Below are 13,827 nucleotides of genomic sequence, written 5' to 3'. Positions count from 1 at the left end.
ATTAACTAAAGTTCCTACTGAGATGCTGTACGTAGTACATCTGGATAGTTCCTATGCAGTATGTGTTTAATCTGTTTTAAAATTTCCATAAAAATTCGACTTAGGAGGCATAAAGCAAAGACAAGTATCGTCTTTTGGGTTTCACAGCCTTCTTTACTACCAGCTTTTCTGATTCATAAACTTTCTTCCTGAAAATGAAGCCCTTTACTGGCTGTGAATATTAACTGTCCACTGTGCTGCTTACACATTTTAATTTTGGGAAGTATTATTATGTCTTTGCTTTTTCGGGGTTTGGGTTTTTTTGGGGGGTGGGGGTGGAAGGGTGGAGGAGTGGAAGAGTGGGTTGGTTTGTTTGTTTGCTTTTAAACCAGGTAAATGCACACTTTCAAAATTCTTTCATTATTCATGTTTGTTAAAACTTATATTCTTAGTTTTGTCCCCTGGAGTCTCTCTGTTTTATTTACAGCATGTTTTAGGAATGGTGTCCAAAATGGAATACTTCACCCTACCCATGAAAGCTGACAAAAGCTTTTGTGAAGCTTTAGGAATTGGTAAGCATTTAAGAATGCTTACCTCCCTTATGTAATCTATACCTCATCAGAATGATGTTTCCCTTTTTGTAATGGAATCTCCTTTATCATAAATTTAAGATGATACATTTTCAACCACATATCCTTCTCCAGACTGCTGTAGCCCAGCTAGTCATTTTGCATATATGCATTTGAATTTCTTTTTAGTGCAATGTTATGCTTATGTCTTCCTTAAGATTTACTAATTCCATGTGTTTTCTCCAGTTTATCAAAATAATTTTGAATTTCCATTCTGCCCTGAAAACTCCTTATATCCCTTTCCATTTTGGTATAATCTATTAATAGTTATATTTAATATTCAATCGGTAATGGAATAATTCAGTGTTATAATAGTCTTAACAGGTTTTTAAAAGAGTCTACTTTCTATACATGTCCAGACTGACCATCAACCATACTCTGAATATAGGTTTTGGAGTGTTTTACTCAGTTAAATGTCCATGTTTCAGCAATTAGATTTTCACTACATTTAAGAAGATTGCTTAAAAGAATGTTAATGTGCATGGTGGCAAATGACCTGCTATTATCATCATCTATCATACATTCCCCTTACCCAGAAGCTAGTTACCTTGTCGAAGAAGGAGACTAGATTGTACTGTTTTTTCTTGATATACTTCTATTGGCCATTTTTCTGTCACCTTACTGACCTTCAGTTATTTACAAATTGATGAGTCATTTGGTTCAGTATCTTTCAGGCGTACTGTCCTTATAAAGCTATAGTGATGCTTGTCGTCATAGAGCTGCTGATGTTCACTGAGCTCTCACAGATGTATCTACACAGCACATAGCTTTGTGCTCAGCTGTCATCACTGTTACCAACCTCAGCTGTGAGTAGCTGCTTTTTCTATTTCCATGTTCCAGATCCTGTTCTGAAGGTGTTACCTATTATTATCAACTTTGATCTCCTTATGCTAACAGTTCTGATCTTTAGCTTTTTGAGTATCCTTTTAGATTACCCTCCAGAGGTGGAATGTTGTACAATGAAATCTGGAGAACAGAAAGCTGCTTTAGCTGCTGTCAGTATTTTCTGAAACGGCTGTAACAAAGTTTTTGCTCTTCCACTGATGAGTGCTTCCATTTGCTTTTCTTTTAACGTATCTTCTTGTTAGAATTTTTCCCCAGCTTCTTCCTCTATGGGAGTATTTTCCTTCATAACTTTGGAAGCGGCTTAAATTAATTCTGCAGGCAACTGAGGCAGCCACCAGGCACTCTGTGGGGCAAGGTTCATGCTGCAGCAATGATACCGTACCATGTCTGACAGAAGGCCTTGTCCTTAGACAATTTCAGAAGTCGGGAGCACTCCCATTGAAGAGTTTAGATCACAAAGAGAAAGTTTCAATGTGCTGGCAGGCAAGACACTCAGGAAAATCAATCTGAATGAATGAAAGGTATGCTTCAAAGGTGGGCATCTTAAAAATCAATGAACCCCCCAAACAGGAGTAAAAATTGATCTTGCTTGTACTTAGTATACTTCTCTTTGAAAACAAAGTATATTAAATTAAGGCCAGTTTAGATTTTGAATCAGCTCTGCATAGAGTAGTTTAGCAATGCTTAACACATTAAGAATTGATGCAGATTTTCTGAGAATTACTGTATTAAAAAGATTTACTATTTCTTCTCTTTATGTCTTCTGCAGCACTGGGCACATTGCTCATACTTGAAACAAATAAAGAAAAATACTGAATGGTTAAAATTTGTATTTTCTGCTTTTTGTCTGTCTGGAATTATAAGATAAAGGATTTTAGTAGAGGCATGAAAGCAATATGTTAGATTATTTTTTTTTTCCTTTTCTGTTGCTTGTTAGAAACTTGCAAAATCCTTTCTAAATCCTTTGTAAAGACCTGAAACAATCAAATGGGAGGAAAGAGTGAAAAGCATTTATACATGTAAGTTGATGTATTCCCCTTACAGTCACTGTATTCTCCTTCCTGCATCAATCTAAAAACCCAGAGTATCTCTGCATCTCTGTAAGACCTGAGATGCCATTATCAGCATTTGAAAATAGTGCAATAATCATATTTGCTGGGTGTTGTCTAAACAAAAGGATCAAAAAATGGAAGGCTTTTGTAGGTATTTTTAGCAGTTTTTATTTTGGCTCACATTCTACAGTAAGAGAAGTCAGGAGTAACTTTGCTGGCTTCCACTTTAGCAGATTAACTCGGATCTAGAATAGCATTTCTGAGAACAGAATCTGTCCTCTTGGTAACGGGCAAAAAGAGGCAGTAAACCTCTTGCGGGGATTGTGCAGCAGGGACCCCAGGGATGAAGAGACTCAGCTGGACCCAGCCATATGGAAGAAACTATGGACTCCCTTGAGCATTTCCAAACTACACCTTGCTGAAGGCTTAGTCATCCCTACTGGGGGTTGCCATCTATGAAAGACAAATCACTTTCACCTATCGCTGGGGTCTCAAGAGCTGTTATAAACCGCAGGGAACTGGATTTGCAGGCAAAGGAAAACTAAAACCAGCTAAGGCTTTGGAAAGAGCCCGATGCACTTAGGTTTTTTCCTAAGGATGCTGAGGATGCACTGACAGTAAACAGCACTTCAGGAAAATTTATCAGGAACATTGTGTGTATTTAGAATGCAATGTTTTTAGATGGAAGGTGTTTCCTGAACGAGCACAGCAGCGTTAATGCCGCTACTCGACATATTTTAACGCAGGGAATAACACTTGCCCATTTTATTGTATGTGGGAAAATAATTTATGAGCGATTCTGGTGTGTTTCACACTAAAACGAACGCCGAGAGACCCCCCGTTCTCCCGCCGTAGCGACCGCTGCACAGATGATATTTACAAGCGCAGCGGGCGACCCTTCGCGCCCCCCCCGCGCCGGCAGGACCCGCAGCAGCGCGGCGGCGGCCCCCGGCCCCGCTCCCTGCGCTCCCTCGCGGGGCGCCGGACACCCGCAGGCCACGGCTGCGGGAGAAAGTCCGCGCCGCAACTCCGCGCTCCGTGCGGCCGGGGGTGGAGAGGGGAGCTCCGCCGCGCCCCCCGGCAGGGGGGGGTGGCGGGGAGAGCTGCCTCCCGCGGCGCCGCCGCCGCCTCCGCGCTCCCCCAACTTTCATTCATTGTCGGCGTGGCCGCGCAGCCCCCCCGCCCCCGCGGTGGCCGGGCCGGGGCCGGGCCGGGCGGCGCCGCAGCCAGTGAGCGCGGCGCGGGGCGCTGCGGGCGGGGCCGGGGAGGCGCGGCCCCGTGGCCCTATATAGGGCGGCGCGTGGGGCGCTCCCGGCTCCGTGGGAGCGGGGCGAGGGGGCGCCGCGCCGGGCCAGGCGAGCGGCGGCGGGCGCCGTGCGGCCGCGTGGGGGGCTCCGGGCGAGGTGCCGGCGGCAGCTCTCGGGAAGCACTGTCCGCGGGCGGCGGCAGGCACCTTGCGGCGGGGAGGGGAGCGGAGCCCGGCCTGCGTGCGGCGGTGCCATCCTATTGTTCAAGCGGAGAGACTCGGGGTGCGAGGGAAGGAGACGGCGCGTGGCCTCCGTTCCCCCCTGCCCGTCCCCCGCCCCGTCCCCCTCCGTCCTCCCTCCCGCGCCCTCTGCGCCGGGGGAGCGCCGCCGCCAGCGAACCGAGGGCCGGGGCTGTTGGCACCAGCACCGAGAGCTCAGGTGCACCGGCCGGACCGGGGGAAGGGGCGCAAACCCTTGCCGAGTCGCTGTGCCTCGGCGGGTGCCAGGAGAGGAGGAAAGTTGCTCCCTTTCCTGCAGCAACCCCAGGAGCTGCTGAACTGGCCTCACCTGGAAGGACTGAACAGTTCCTACCTTTCCCATCAGGTGCCTTTGCCGCAGCAAAGCCACGGTATCCGGGAGACCACGGGGAGCAGAATACCACACACACACCCCCCGCCCCTCCCTCGCCGCACACCGCTCGTTATCTGGTCCGTCTCGCCGTGCTCCCGGGATCACAGGAGGATCTATAGCTGTGATCTGTCACCGAGGAGAAGGAGGTCGTGGATGAACTCCCTTGCAGCAGGGCAACGAATCACTTCTCGGCTGCTTATTATTATCGTGCTCTAAGACCAGCCCTTTCCTGCTAAACTTGGCTTGGGAGCTTACAGCAGGAGGGGGCGCGGGGGGTGGAAAGCCAAGCCCAACATCATCTTGTGTGTTTGACTTTTTTTTTTTTTTTTTTTTCTTCCCCTCCCTCCTCCTTCCGTGAGACAGTTTGATGAATGCCTGCGAGAGGGGTATGATTTGCTGAGGCGCCTCCGGCAGGGCGGTGTGTGCGCGGTGTCAGCCCCGCCGCCGCCCCCCGTGGGGCTGTGAGCGGCCCGCGGCGGGGGACGCGCGTGGGAGCGGCTGTGGCGCTCCGTGGGCGGACGGGGCTTCGCGGCCCCTGACCGAGGGCGCCGAGGGCAGTCACGGCTTCGGAAGGGGCGAGGAGGAAGATCAGTAGCTAGACCAACTCCGCCGCAGCCGGAGCCCGTGGGTTTGCTTCTCCTTCGCCGGGCGCGTGTGAAGACGAGACCCGAGTGCTGCCTCTCCCCGCCACCCGACGGGCTAGCGAGGGAGGGCCTGGGCCCAGCCCCCTTCCCAGCCGAAGTTGTCTTCAGTCGCGGAGCGGTGCCACCCACCTCACTTTGCCGGGGTTGTTTGCTTGGCTTGGCTTTGGATAGACAGGACTTCTCTTTCTCCGCACCCTGAAAGTTGCCCGAGCGCTCCCCGCGGCGAGGAGGAGGGCGGCGCGCCCCGCGCCTCCCCGGGGCCGAGGCCGGCGGGCCCGGCCGGGCGGCAGCGGGCGGTGATGATGTGCGGCTGGGGAAAGCTCACCCTGTTCCTGGGGCTGCTGCTGGCCATGGCGGGCGCGGTGGTGCCGCAGCCGTGCCCGGCGCAGTGCTCCTGCTCGGGGAGCACCGTGGACTGTCACGGGCTGGCGCTGCGCGGCGTCCCGAGGAACATCCCCCGCAACACCGAGAGACTGTAAGTAACCCGACCGGGGCGGCGGCGAGCACCCCCGGCCCCCGTCTCCTGTCAGGGCTCCCGCCGGCGGGCGGGGCACAGGCGGCCCCCGGAGCCGGCCCGGTTTGGGGTCCCGACGCCCTTTGGGGGGCGGGGGTCCGTTCCCTTCCCCTGCTGCCGGCGGTTCCCGTTTCGCGGCGATGCGCGGAGACACGGCAGAGGTGAACGCCGTTTCCAAGCCGCTGCCTTTCATCCCGGGAAGGCGCGGTGAGGAGCGCGGTTCCCGCCGCCTCGGGGAAGCGGGGGCGGCGGGGCGGGCACCGCCGCGGCCCGGGGGGCGCCCCGAGGCGACAGCGGAGCGGCCTTCCCCCCCTCCTCCCCTCCCCGCCATCCCCCGCCGGCGCCCATTTCCCGGCAAACTTCGCTACCGCAGCTCTTTCCCGAGGCGCTGGGGAGGCGGCGGGCCGCGGCGCTCCGCGGGCGCAGGCAGGCCCCGGGGCGGGAGCGGGGGGCGGCGGGGCGCGCTGCGCTGCGCCCGGGCGTGGAGCCGGAGCCCGGCGGGGCTCTGCCGCGGCGCGGGCACGCATCCGCCTGTGGGCGAGGGCGCGGGGGTGCTTCAGCCTCTTCCCCGCTCGCACGGCGCTAAATTGTGCCTGAACTGTGATCTTTGCCCCCCTCCCCCCTGCCATCCGCTTTTTGGGACCGTTCTGCGCCCTCCGGCTCGGGCATTTTCTAGCCTTAAGAGAGAGCAAGCATGTGGTCGGTGATTTATCGTGTCGGGCTGCCCTTCGGTGGGGTCTCGGGAGTGGCAGAGGTGAACACTTTATTTCTTACTCTAAGTCATTTAAATATTGGTGTGTGAACACACGTCTCGAGTGATGAATGCCACTCAGGAAGAGTATCAGGGATGTGTTTCTTGAGGCTTGTGCGGTTTCCATACAGTGGTGTTTTGGCCACATGTGGTATAAACACTCGCAGAAAAAAAAAAAAACCAACAACTTATCCCCCCCCCCCCCCCCCCCCCCCCCCGAAGTAGGTTGCGAACGAGCTGTAATTGTTAGGATAGTTTCTGTATAGTTTCTGTGTAATACCGCTTCCTAATGGCTTACCTCAGGAATGGTAAAGTCTGGTTTTATTTGTAGTGATTGGAATTGAGAGAAGTTTGTCTTGACCCCAAAATGTGATGAAAAAGGACCATATAACTTAAGAAGAGAAAGTAGTGCTGAAGCATGAATAGAAATGCCAGGGCCTAAATACAGTTTTCCGTCACTTGTGAATGTGCTTTGCGTTCTGCAGTCAGTGAAGCTTCCTGGGCAGCAAGTGAAGGGTTTAGTTTTCATAAAACCGTTCTTCCCATCACTTACACTCCAACAGTCTTACACTTCTCGGAAAGCTCATGTTTGCTATAGGAAGTTAAGACCTATTCTGCCTTTGTGGCAATACTATGGAAGTTGAAAGTTGCTTAAAAATGGTGAAAGTTGTCTCAATTGCAGTCACTTTGTTTTTCTAACAGTCGAACAAATAACGCAGCGCATATATATAGATATAGTAGCTTTACTGGTTTTCTAGATGCAGTTATAACCATGTTCAGACAGGTTTTGACTGTTCTATATTAAAGATAAATGTGAGCTTTATAATGGCAGGCAGAACTGACTTTGTAAGGGTCTCTTATTACAAAGTTTGAAACTACTACTTTCAAGATAAACCTTCGTTCAGTCTCTTGGAGTTCAGGAACTCAGTGTTAGTTGTAGGAGTTGTTTGTTGGGTTCATTTACATCTCCTAATTTCTGAAAGTGCTGTGCCCATGAAAACAGAGCAATTTAAAAGTAACTTTTGAATGTTTTAATTTTGCTGCTTATAAATTATTCTTCTTAGGGATCTTAATGGAAATAACATCACAAGAATCACCAAGACTGACTTTGCTGGTCTAAGGCACCTTCGAGTTCTGTAAGTTTTTTTCTCTTTCTATCACTGATAGCTTTTAGGACTGATGCTACAGCTTGTTATAAAAAGCATTGAACTAGTTATCTTTTGGTTTATCAGCTGGATGGGTTATCACTTTTTAACTATTGTGCTACTGCATCTGAACTTACCGTCCTTCCCCCATGTGTTATATGCTGATATAAATAAGTTGGCAATTGTGTTAAATATAATTTGTTTAATTTTTTTTAATCTTTCCTTAAGGTTATGAGAACTTGAGAATTTAATTTTGCATGTATCTTACAACTAAAAGTTGCTAAAATTTGTTGAGTAACTGTTGGAATGACTTCAATATAAGGTTAGGAAATTTATAGTTCACACTGAAAATGGGTACTCTCAGCCTGAAGTATAAGAGAATTCATTAAGAAAAAGTTACACCTTTAGTGAATTTAGAAGCAAGTCTCAGGTGATGGTTATTCTTTTTCTACAGTTTCTGGGCATAAAGGAAACACTTCAGCAGTGAATTTGAGAAAGGAATGATTTGGTTTGGGTATATTTTTGTAAATACTTTTGTTTCTAGTATTATGAAGCTTTTAAAATTCTGTGGGGTTTTGGTGGCTTTTTTGTGTGTGGGGAATCTAATACCAGGTTTAAAATACTGCAGTATTTACTTAGCGTATTTGTTAAGGCTATTTAATTTGAGCAAGTAGTTGTATAAAATTATTTTCTGTTTCTGTCTGAAACAGAATATTGTGTTATAGTAATTCTTAGGTTTTTTACAAAATTACTGTTACAGTTATAATCTCTGTGCAATCTTTCACTGATGTTTTTTCCCAATGCCACAGTTAAATATTTGTTTTGTTGTTCTCATGTGAGCTTAGTAGCACCTTCATACTGTTCAGCTAGAGTATTATAACTTGCTAAAGAGCAATGATGTGTGTGTGTGTGCACAGCACATTTGCATATGTGTAACTTTCTAACTTGAGACTCTTAAAGTAAATGAGCGAATGTAGTATCTATTCCTCTTTCTTTTACCAAGGATTATTTTTCCCCTTTTTGAGTACATGAGCCCATGTAAAGTGTTGATGACGGGGGTCCAGAAGATTAAAGTGTATGTCACTCTAGGATAAATGTTGTACTGTCTTGATGAGGGTGTGGTTGCCTTTAGATGACTACTGTGAATGCAACAAGTTATCTTAGAGCTATTAAAATTTTTCTATAAAAAACTTCTCTATTGCAGTCAGCTCATGGAGAACAAGATTAGCACTATCGAGAGAGGAGCATTCCAGGATTTAAAAGAACTGGAGAGGCTGTAAGTATTTTTAACTCTTAATTACATTCTATTAATTCTATGAATTATTTTTTTTTTCAAATCAGTTTCTGTTAAGGTACTCGAGCCTCTGATTTTTTATTATTTTTTTTTAAACTTGGGACATCTGCCCTTATTGAGACACAAGAGAAACAAGAAATTCTCAAGGAGTATGTATGGGGAGTGGGGGGGGGGGCGGGGGGAAGCTTTCCTGAGCAGTATAGATTTGAAGTGTAAACTGCTGTTATCATGTAGGAAATAGCTTGAATGCTATCAAATATTTCTCCTTTGAAAATACAAGGACTTTTTTCAAACACGAATATGCCTAGAAAAGCCTGTTCTCTGAGGTATAGTGTTAAAAGTTAATCTTGGAGATGTTGGATGTTTTATATAGTATCTTAATGGAGGTAACTACTAGGTACAGTGTTGTCTTGTTACGTAGTATGAAAGCAATGATTGAATTCTGCTCCAGTTTTTATACGATTAAAGCTTTTACAAAGGCTTAGAAAAAATATGAACTGTTACCTTTCAAAAAATAATTGGATTTTGACTTTAAAAAAAGGATTGAGTACTGTGGGGAGAGAGGGTGGAGTGGGGGTGAGGGGATCTTGTCTGGTGAAGTGCAAACACCTGCTTGGTTGCAGTAGGGCATAGAAAATTTGTATTTCCCAAAGTGGTTTAGCTCTTTGTAATAGTTGCTTAATTTTCAGTATGTGCCTTCTTATTTTGCCGCATTTTTTTGAAAATGTATTGTACAACTTGGGACATCTGACTTCTTAAATGCAAGATGCTCATGGAAGGATATAGTTTGGAGCTAGGAAGGTCTAAGAATGCCACCGTATTGATGTGTGTTCATGCAGAGGTTTTGAGCAGTGTCTTCATTATTAGGCATCTTAGTTGCTGCAGTTTCATTAGATCATCTTTTCTTTAAGCATGCATCTGAGGTCTTGTATAGTTTTTCATTTGCTGCTTCTTTAGCTTCCTAAAAGTATTTCTACTTTATTCCATTGAAAAGCAGCATTGGCCTAAGCATTCTGTTTGTGTTGTTATAGTGGAGCTCTGTATCCACAGCTGCTGTGTGTTTAAAATGAAAAAAACCCCACAAACCATTATGGTTGATTTGGTCATACAAAGCTATTCAAGAGACTTAGTAACCACCAGTGTGATTATGATTATTTCCATAATAGTTGAAATATCATGTACTTGAGATAGTTACCTCATTTTTTTCAAATAAACCAAAGTAACTTTTTGACCTAAAAAAAAAATATATTACTGTATAGTGCAACCTTTTTTGAGTAATTTTTAATGAGATTGATTACTCCCAGAAATGCATAGCTAGATTTTTTGAGAGTTGTGTGAAAATCCTTAATGCAATGTTTTTTTACAACGTGTTTTAAACTTTGTACAAAGTATAGGGATTTAGTACAGCTTCTCCTGCTGAGGGATATATTGGAATAATATATACACATTCCTAAATTTGATTTATAGGGTATAGCTAAAAAATTAAACAGCAGTGTACTTCATACTGCAAAATTAAGTACACATACATGAAACATTAATAAACATTACTTGTCTGGTGTGTTCACATTTTGCCATTGCCTTTTCTGTGGTTTTTTTTTATTTATTTATTTGTCTTTTGATAAATCTAAAATCTTTGGAAAACAATAGATGTTTTCCAGGTACATAAGGTACTAGTTATGAAGAGAAACTCTGATAATTGTGGCTACTTTTGCGGGCTATTTTTGTTCACCCTTCAGCAGGCAAACTATGACATTTGAAAGTTTAGTTATTTAGACCTATAAAGTTAGATTCTGTTTTGCCTTCAGAATTATTTTGCCTCTGCTCTGGTACTTGTTAGGGTTTCTTTAATTTGCTGGAATTCAGTAGTGTTAGGTGTGTGGGTGACTTGTAATTTGAATAGATATGCAGGATGTCTTTAAACCGCCCCAGCTGTTGGCTAAGAGCAAATATTTCATATTTGTGAGGAAAAGCTGAGAAAATTCCTCTTGTTTACAACTGCCAAGTCCATCTGATGAAGGCGCATTGTTATCTGACAGCCAATTCATCTCCTTGGGATTCTGAAATTCAAAATGATTTCTCAGGAAACTTGTGAATACTTCCTTCAAATATTTTCTTTTATACATTAAACAGCAAGCACTTTAAAGCTTTTTAAGCTTTTTTTCAGTGTGTAAGTGTAGGATGTCACATTTCTACTGTAAGTGTAATGTGCCAAGCTACTTTCAAAGAATACCTGATGCAGTTCTTTAGTGTGCCAATGGAAGGTGTAAATGAACCTTAGTGTAACTTAAATTAAGTCTATTTGGTTTGTAAGATTGTTTACATGTGATATATCTTATGTTGAAATATCTTGTGCTAGTTCAACTAGTTCAGCTAAAATTCAGCTACAGGCTGAATTTTAAAAAGGGTTCCCTGTAGTTCAGTACTCTCTTTAAAGAAAGTGAAGAACATACTTTCACAGTAGTTTTCTTTTTCTTTTTTTTTGGGGGGTGGGGGGTGGGGTGGGGTGGGGGTGTGAGGAGGCGGGGAGGAACAACAACCCAAAACTTCTCTCTAGGATAAGTAGTGCTTTTGGTATTTTTGGTTTTGAACTAGAATTTCAGTTACAAAAATTTTTTAGACCAGTTACTGTTTTCCAAGAAACAGTTTGGTTGATCAGTGAGTTACTTGTGAATACTTATTTGTACATCTGTTCATGCAAAATGCTGAATATCCTCAGCTCCCTCTAACGGAAGTGAAGACCTGAAGCACCTTGCAAAATTGATCTCTGAGAGAAGAAACTCTCAACCTTTTCTTCAGAAGGGAGCTGCTTAAGATAAGATTTGATTGAAGCTATGTGTACCTCTGGACAGAAATGTTTTTCCTATGCTTTAGTAAAGCAACAACAAATCTTAGTACACTAGATACATGTAGTAGCATGTACATGGAGCTATTTAGACCTAATATGCCCTATAATGGGAATTTGTATCACACCAGTGTAACTGTAGAAGTGCAGTGGAAACCAAAGCCACAATAAATACTCCTGTAACAAGTGACTGTTGCTACAGCAGTCCTGCTGTAATTTTAAAGTAGAAGTGTTCAGTTAGGAATAAATGATCGTATAGTAGCACCTACTACATAAGAACTTGGAGGGAAAACAAGTTGGAAACTAGCAACTTTAAGATACGTTTTAGGTTTGTGGAAACTTTAGTTGCTGGAGAGTCCCTGGTGAATCTGAAGGTGATTTTGCTATAAGCCTTTTAGCTGGATACTTCCAGTTAAATGTGGGTATGTGCTGCAGTGTTCGTGTAGTTAGTCTCCAGCAGTCTCGTTTGAAGGCTCAGCTCTTAAGGGGATACTAGCTCTGGACCAAAGCAATTTGGTACAATACTGCCTGAGCTAGTAAGTCTGCCATGAACATGGCTTTCTTTTCAGCCTGTTTCTTCAATGGCTGAATCACATGGTCTGCTGTGTTGTGTAGATACTGTCTGCTGAAACAACCCTCCTTAAACTTCAATATGTACAGCCCATTTTTCAGTCAATGGAACAACTTGTACCCTTGTGTACATCTTGAAGCACTGTCAAAAATTCTTGGATTAGTTATGGTCTTATCTGTCCTGTATTTAACATCTGCAAGACTTTCTATATTAACTAGTAACCTGTATGATGAGCCCATGTTCCTATGTGTAGGGCCACTGAAGTGTATATGCCCGTTCAGTACATGGTAGGTACCGTGAAAGATTGGGATGTGACCTGTTGTCTGAACCTCTTACATAGATCAGTCATGTATCAGTGGTGGGTTTCAGTATACTTCGTGGCAGGAAGGGAGAAAGGGTCAAAAGGGGAATTTCCACATTTAAGAATTTCCAGAGGCCACTGTTTTCTATGGGAGACAAAACCTTTTAAAATGATTCCTAATGAGAATGTGATATTAAACATTTGCTTCTTCTTTCTTTATGAAGCTGGTATCTTGGGTGTGATGTTGACAATAGTTTGAAATAGTGTCTTAAGAAAACAAGATGAAGATAACTGAAAATCTCTTTCTGAAAACTAACACTATTACTAGACACACATTTAAAAAATTACTTTTAAACAGAGTAGTCGGCTGTTATCCCTGAGACCACCTTCTTCTGTGGTGTTGTGCCTACTGTTCTGTCTCTCATTGGTTTTGCGAGCTATTGTCATCTGGAGGGAAGCATAAAATTTGGTTGAAGACAGCTGCTATAGACTGTTGAAACAGTTCTATTATAAGCTACTTAAGCCTAAAACTTCCTTACAGTTCTTTGTATTCCAGAAATACAATGGAGTCAGGTTTTGAAGGCTAAATATACTCTTCACTTGTTTATGTAGCAGAGCAGTTACCTTTTCATTTAGGAAATATTTTTTTTTGCTGCCAGAAACATTGTTTTTAATCGTAATTTTTCCTAATATTCTATGTCTAGTGGTTGAGATGCCAGGTATCCTCATTCTAAGGCTACACTAAACATCCAAAAGATGTCAGGATAGGAAGAGTTTACAGCAATCATTCGAAAACTACCCACATTTTTCTTCCTGTATTTGTGAATAATCCATTGAGGCAGTAGTATGCCCCTAAAATGCTAATTTGGAGTCTGATTCTGCAGACATTTACCATGTGAATAACGTGGTTTGCATGAGTAGTCCCACTGATTACTCTTGTGAAAAAAGTTACTTGTGTGGCCTAATAAGTTTCCAGGCCAAACCCCTACACTTCTGATACTTGAATTAATGGAATTTATATCTAAAATGTTTATTTATTATCTTAATAGTTCCAAAGAGATATCTATGCAGACTTAAAAAAAAATAACAAAAAATCCCCAAAACAAAACCCACCAAAACCCAAACCCTATGAAACCTATTTTGGCTGGAAACTAGCATGGAGGTAAAATGTTACTTTCACAGACTCTAGAACAACTGCAACTTCTAAGTTAGTATCTGAGCTAAATATTGAATGTCCTCCCTCAATACATCCCAAAAAAACAGCCCCCCTGAGCTACATGGTGTACATAGGCTGAAATCTTGAGTTCAAGAAAAGAATGCTGTAAGGGTTGAACATCAAGTTGGTACTTGAAACTGAAAGCTATCTATGTTGTATTTTCATG

The 13,827-nt window shown here is 44.2% G+C and overlaps 1 protein-coding gene across 17 annotated transcripts in view; it reads left to right on the top strand.

Moving 5' to 3' along the window:
* The first annotated feature begins 4,745 nt into the window (after positions 1-4,745).
* SLIT2 (slit guidance ligand 2) overlaps positions 4,746-13,827 on the top strand; it is a 266,644-nt gene continuing 257,562 nt past the window's right edge. For all 17 annotated transcript variants that reach the window (XR_008746100.1, XM_055797553.1, XM_055797550.1 and 14 more), the window contains exons 1-3: positions 4,746-5,502; positions 7,357-7,428; positions 8,642-8,713. Coding sequence is in view for 16 of the 17 variants with exons in the window: in XM_055797553.1 (XP_055653528.1) it covers positions 5,327-5,502; positions 7,357-7,428; positions 8,642-8,713 (320 nt within the window). In the remaining variant the exon portion in view is untranslated. The remainder of the gene's footprint in view (positions 5,503-7,356; positions 7,429-8,641; positions 8,714-13,827) is intronic.

Source organism: Falco peregrinus, chromosome 2 (genome assembly GCF_023634155.1).
Source record: "Falco peregrinus isolate bFalPer1 chromosome 2, bFalPer1.pri, whole genome shotgun sequence".
NCBI lineage: Eukaryota > Metazoa > Chordata > Aves > Falconiformes > Falconidae > Falco > Falco peregrinus.
The sequence above is the reverse complement of the archived record's forward strand: the minus strand, read 5'-3'. Positions and strand labels throughout refer to the sequence as shown.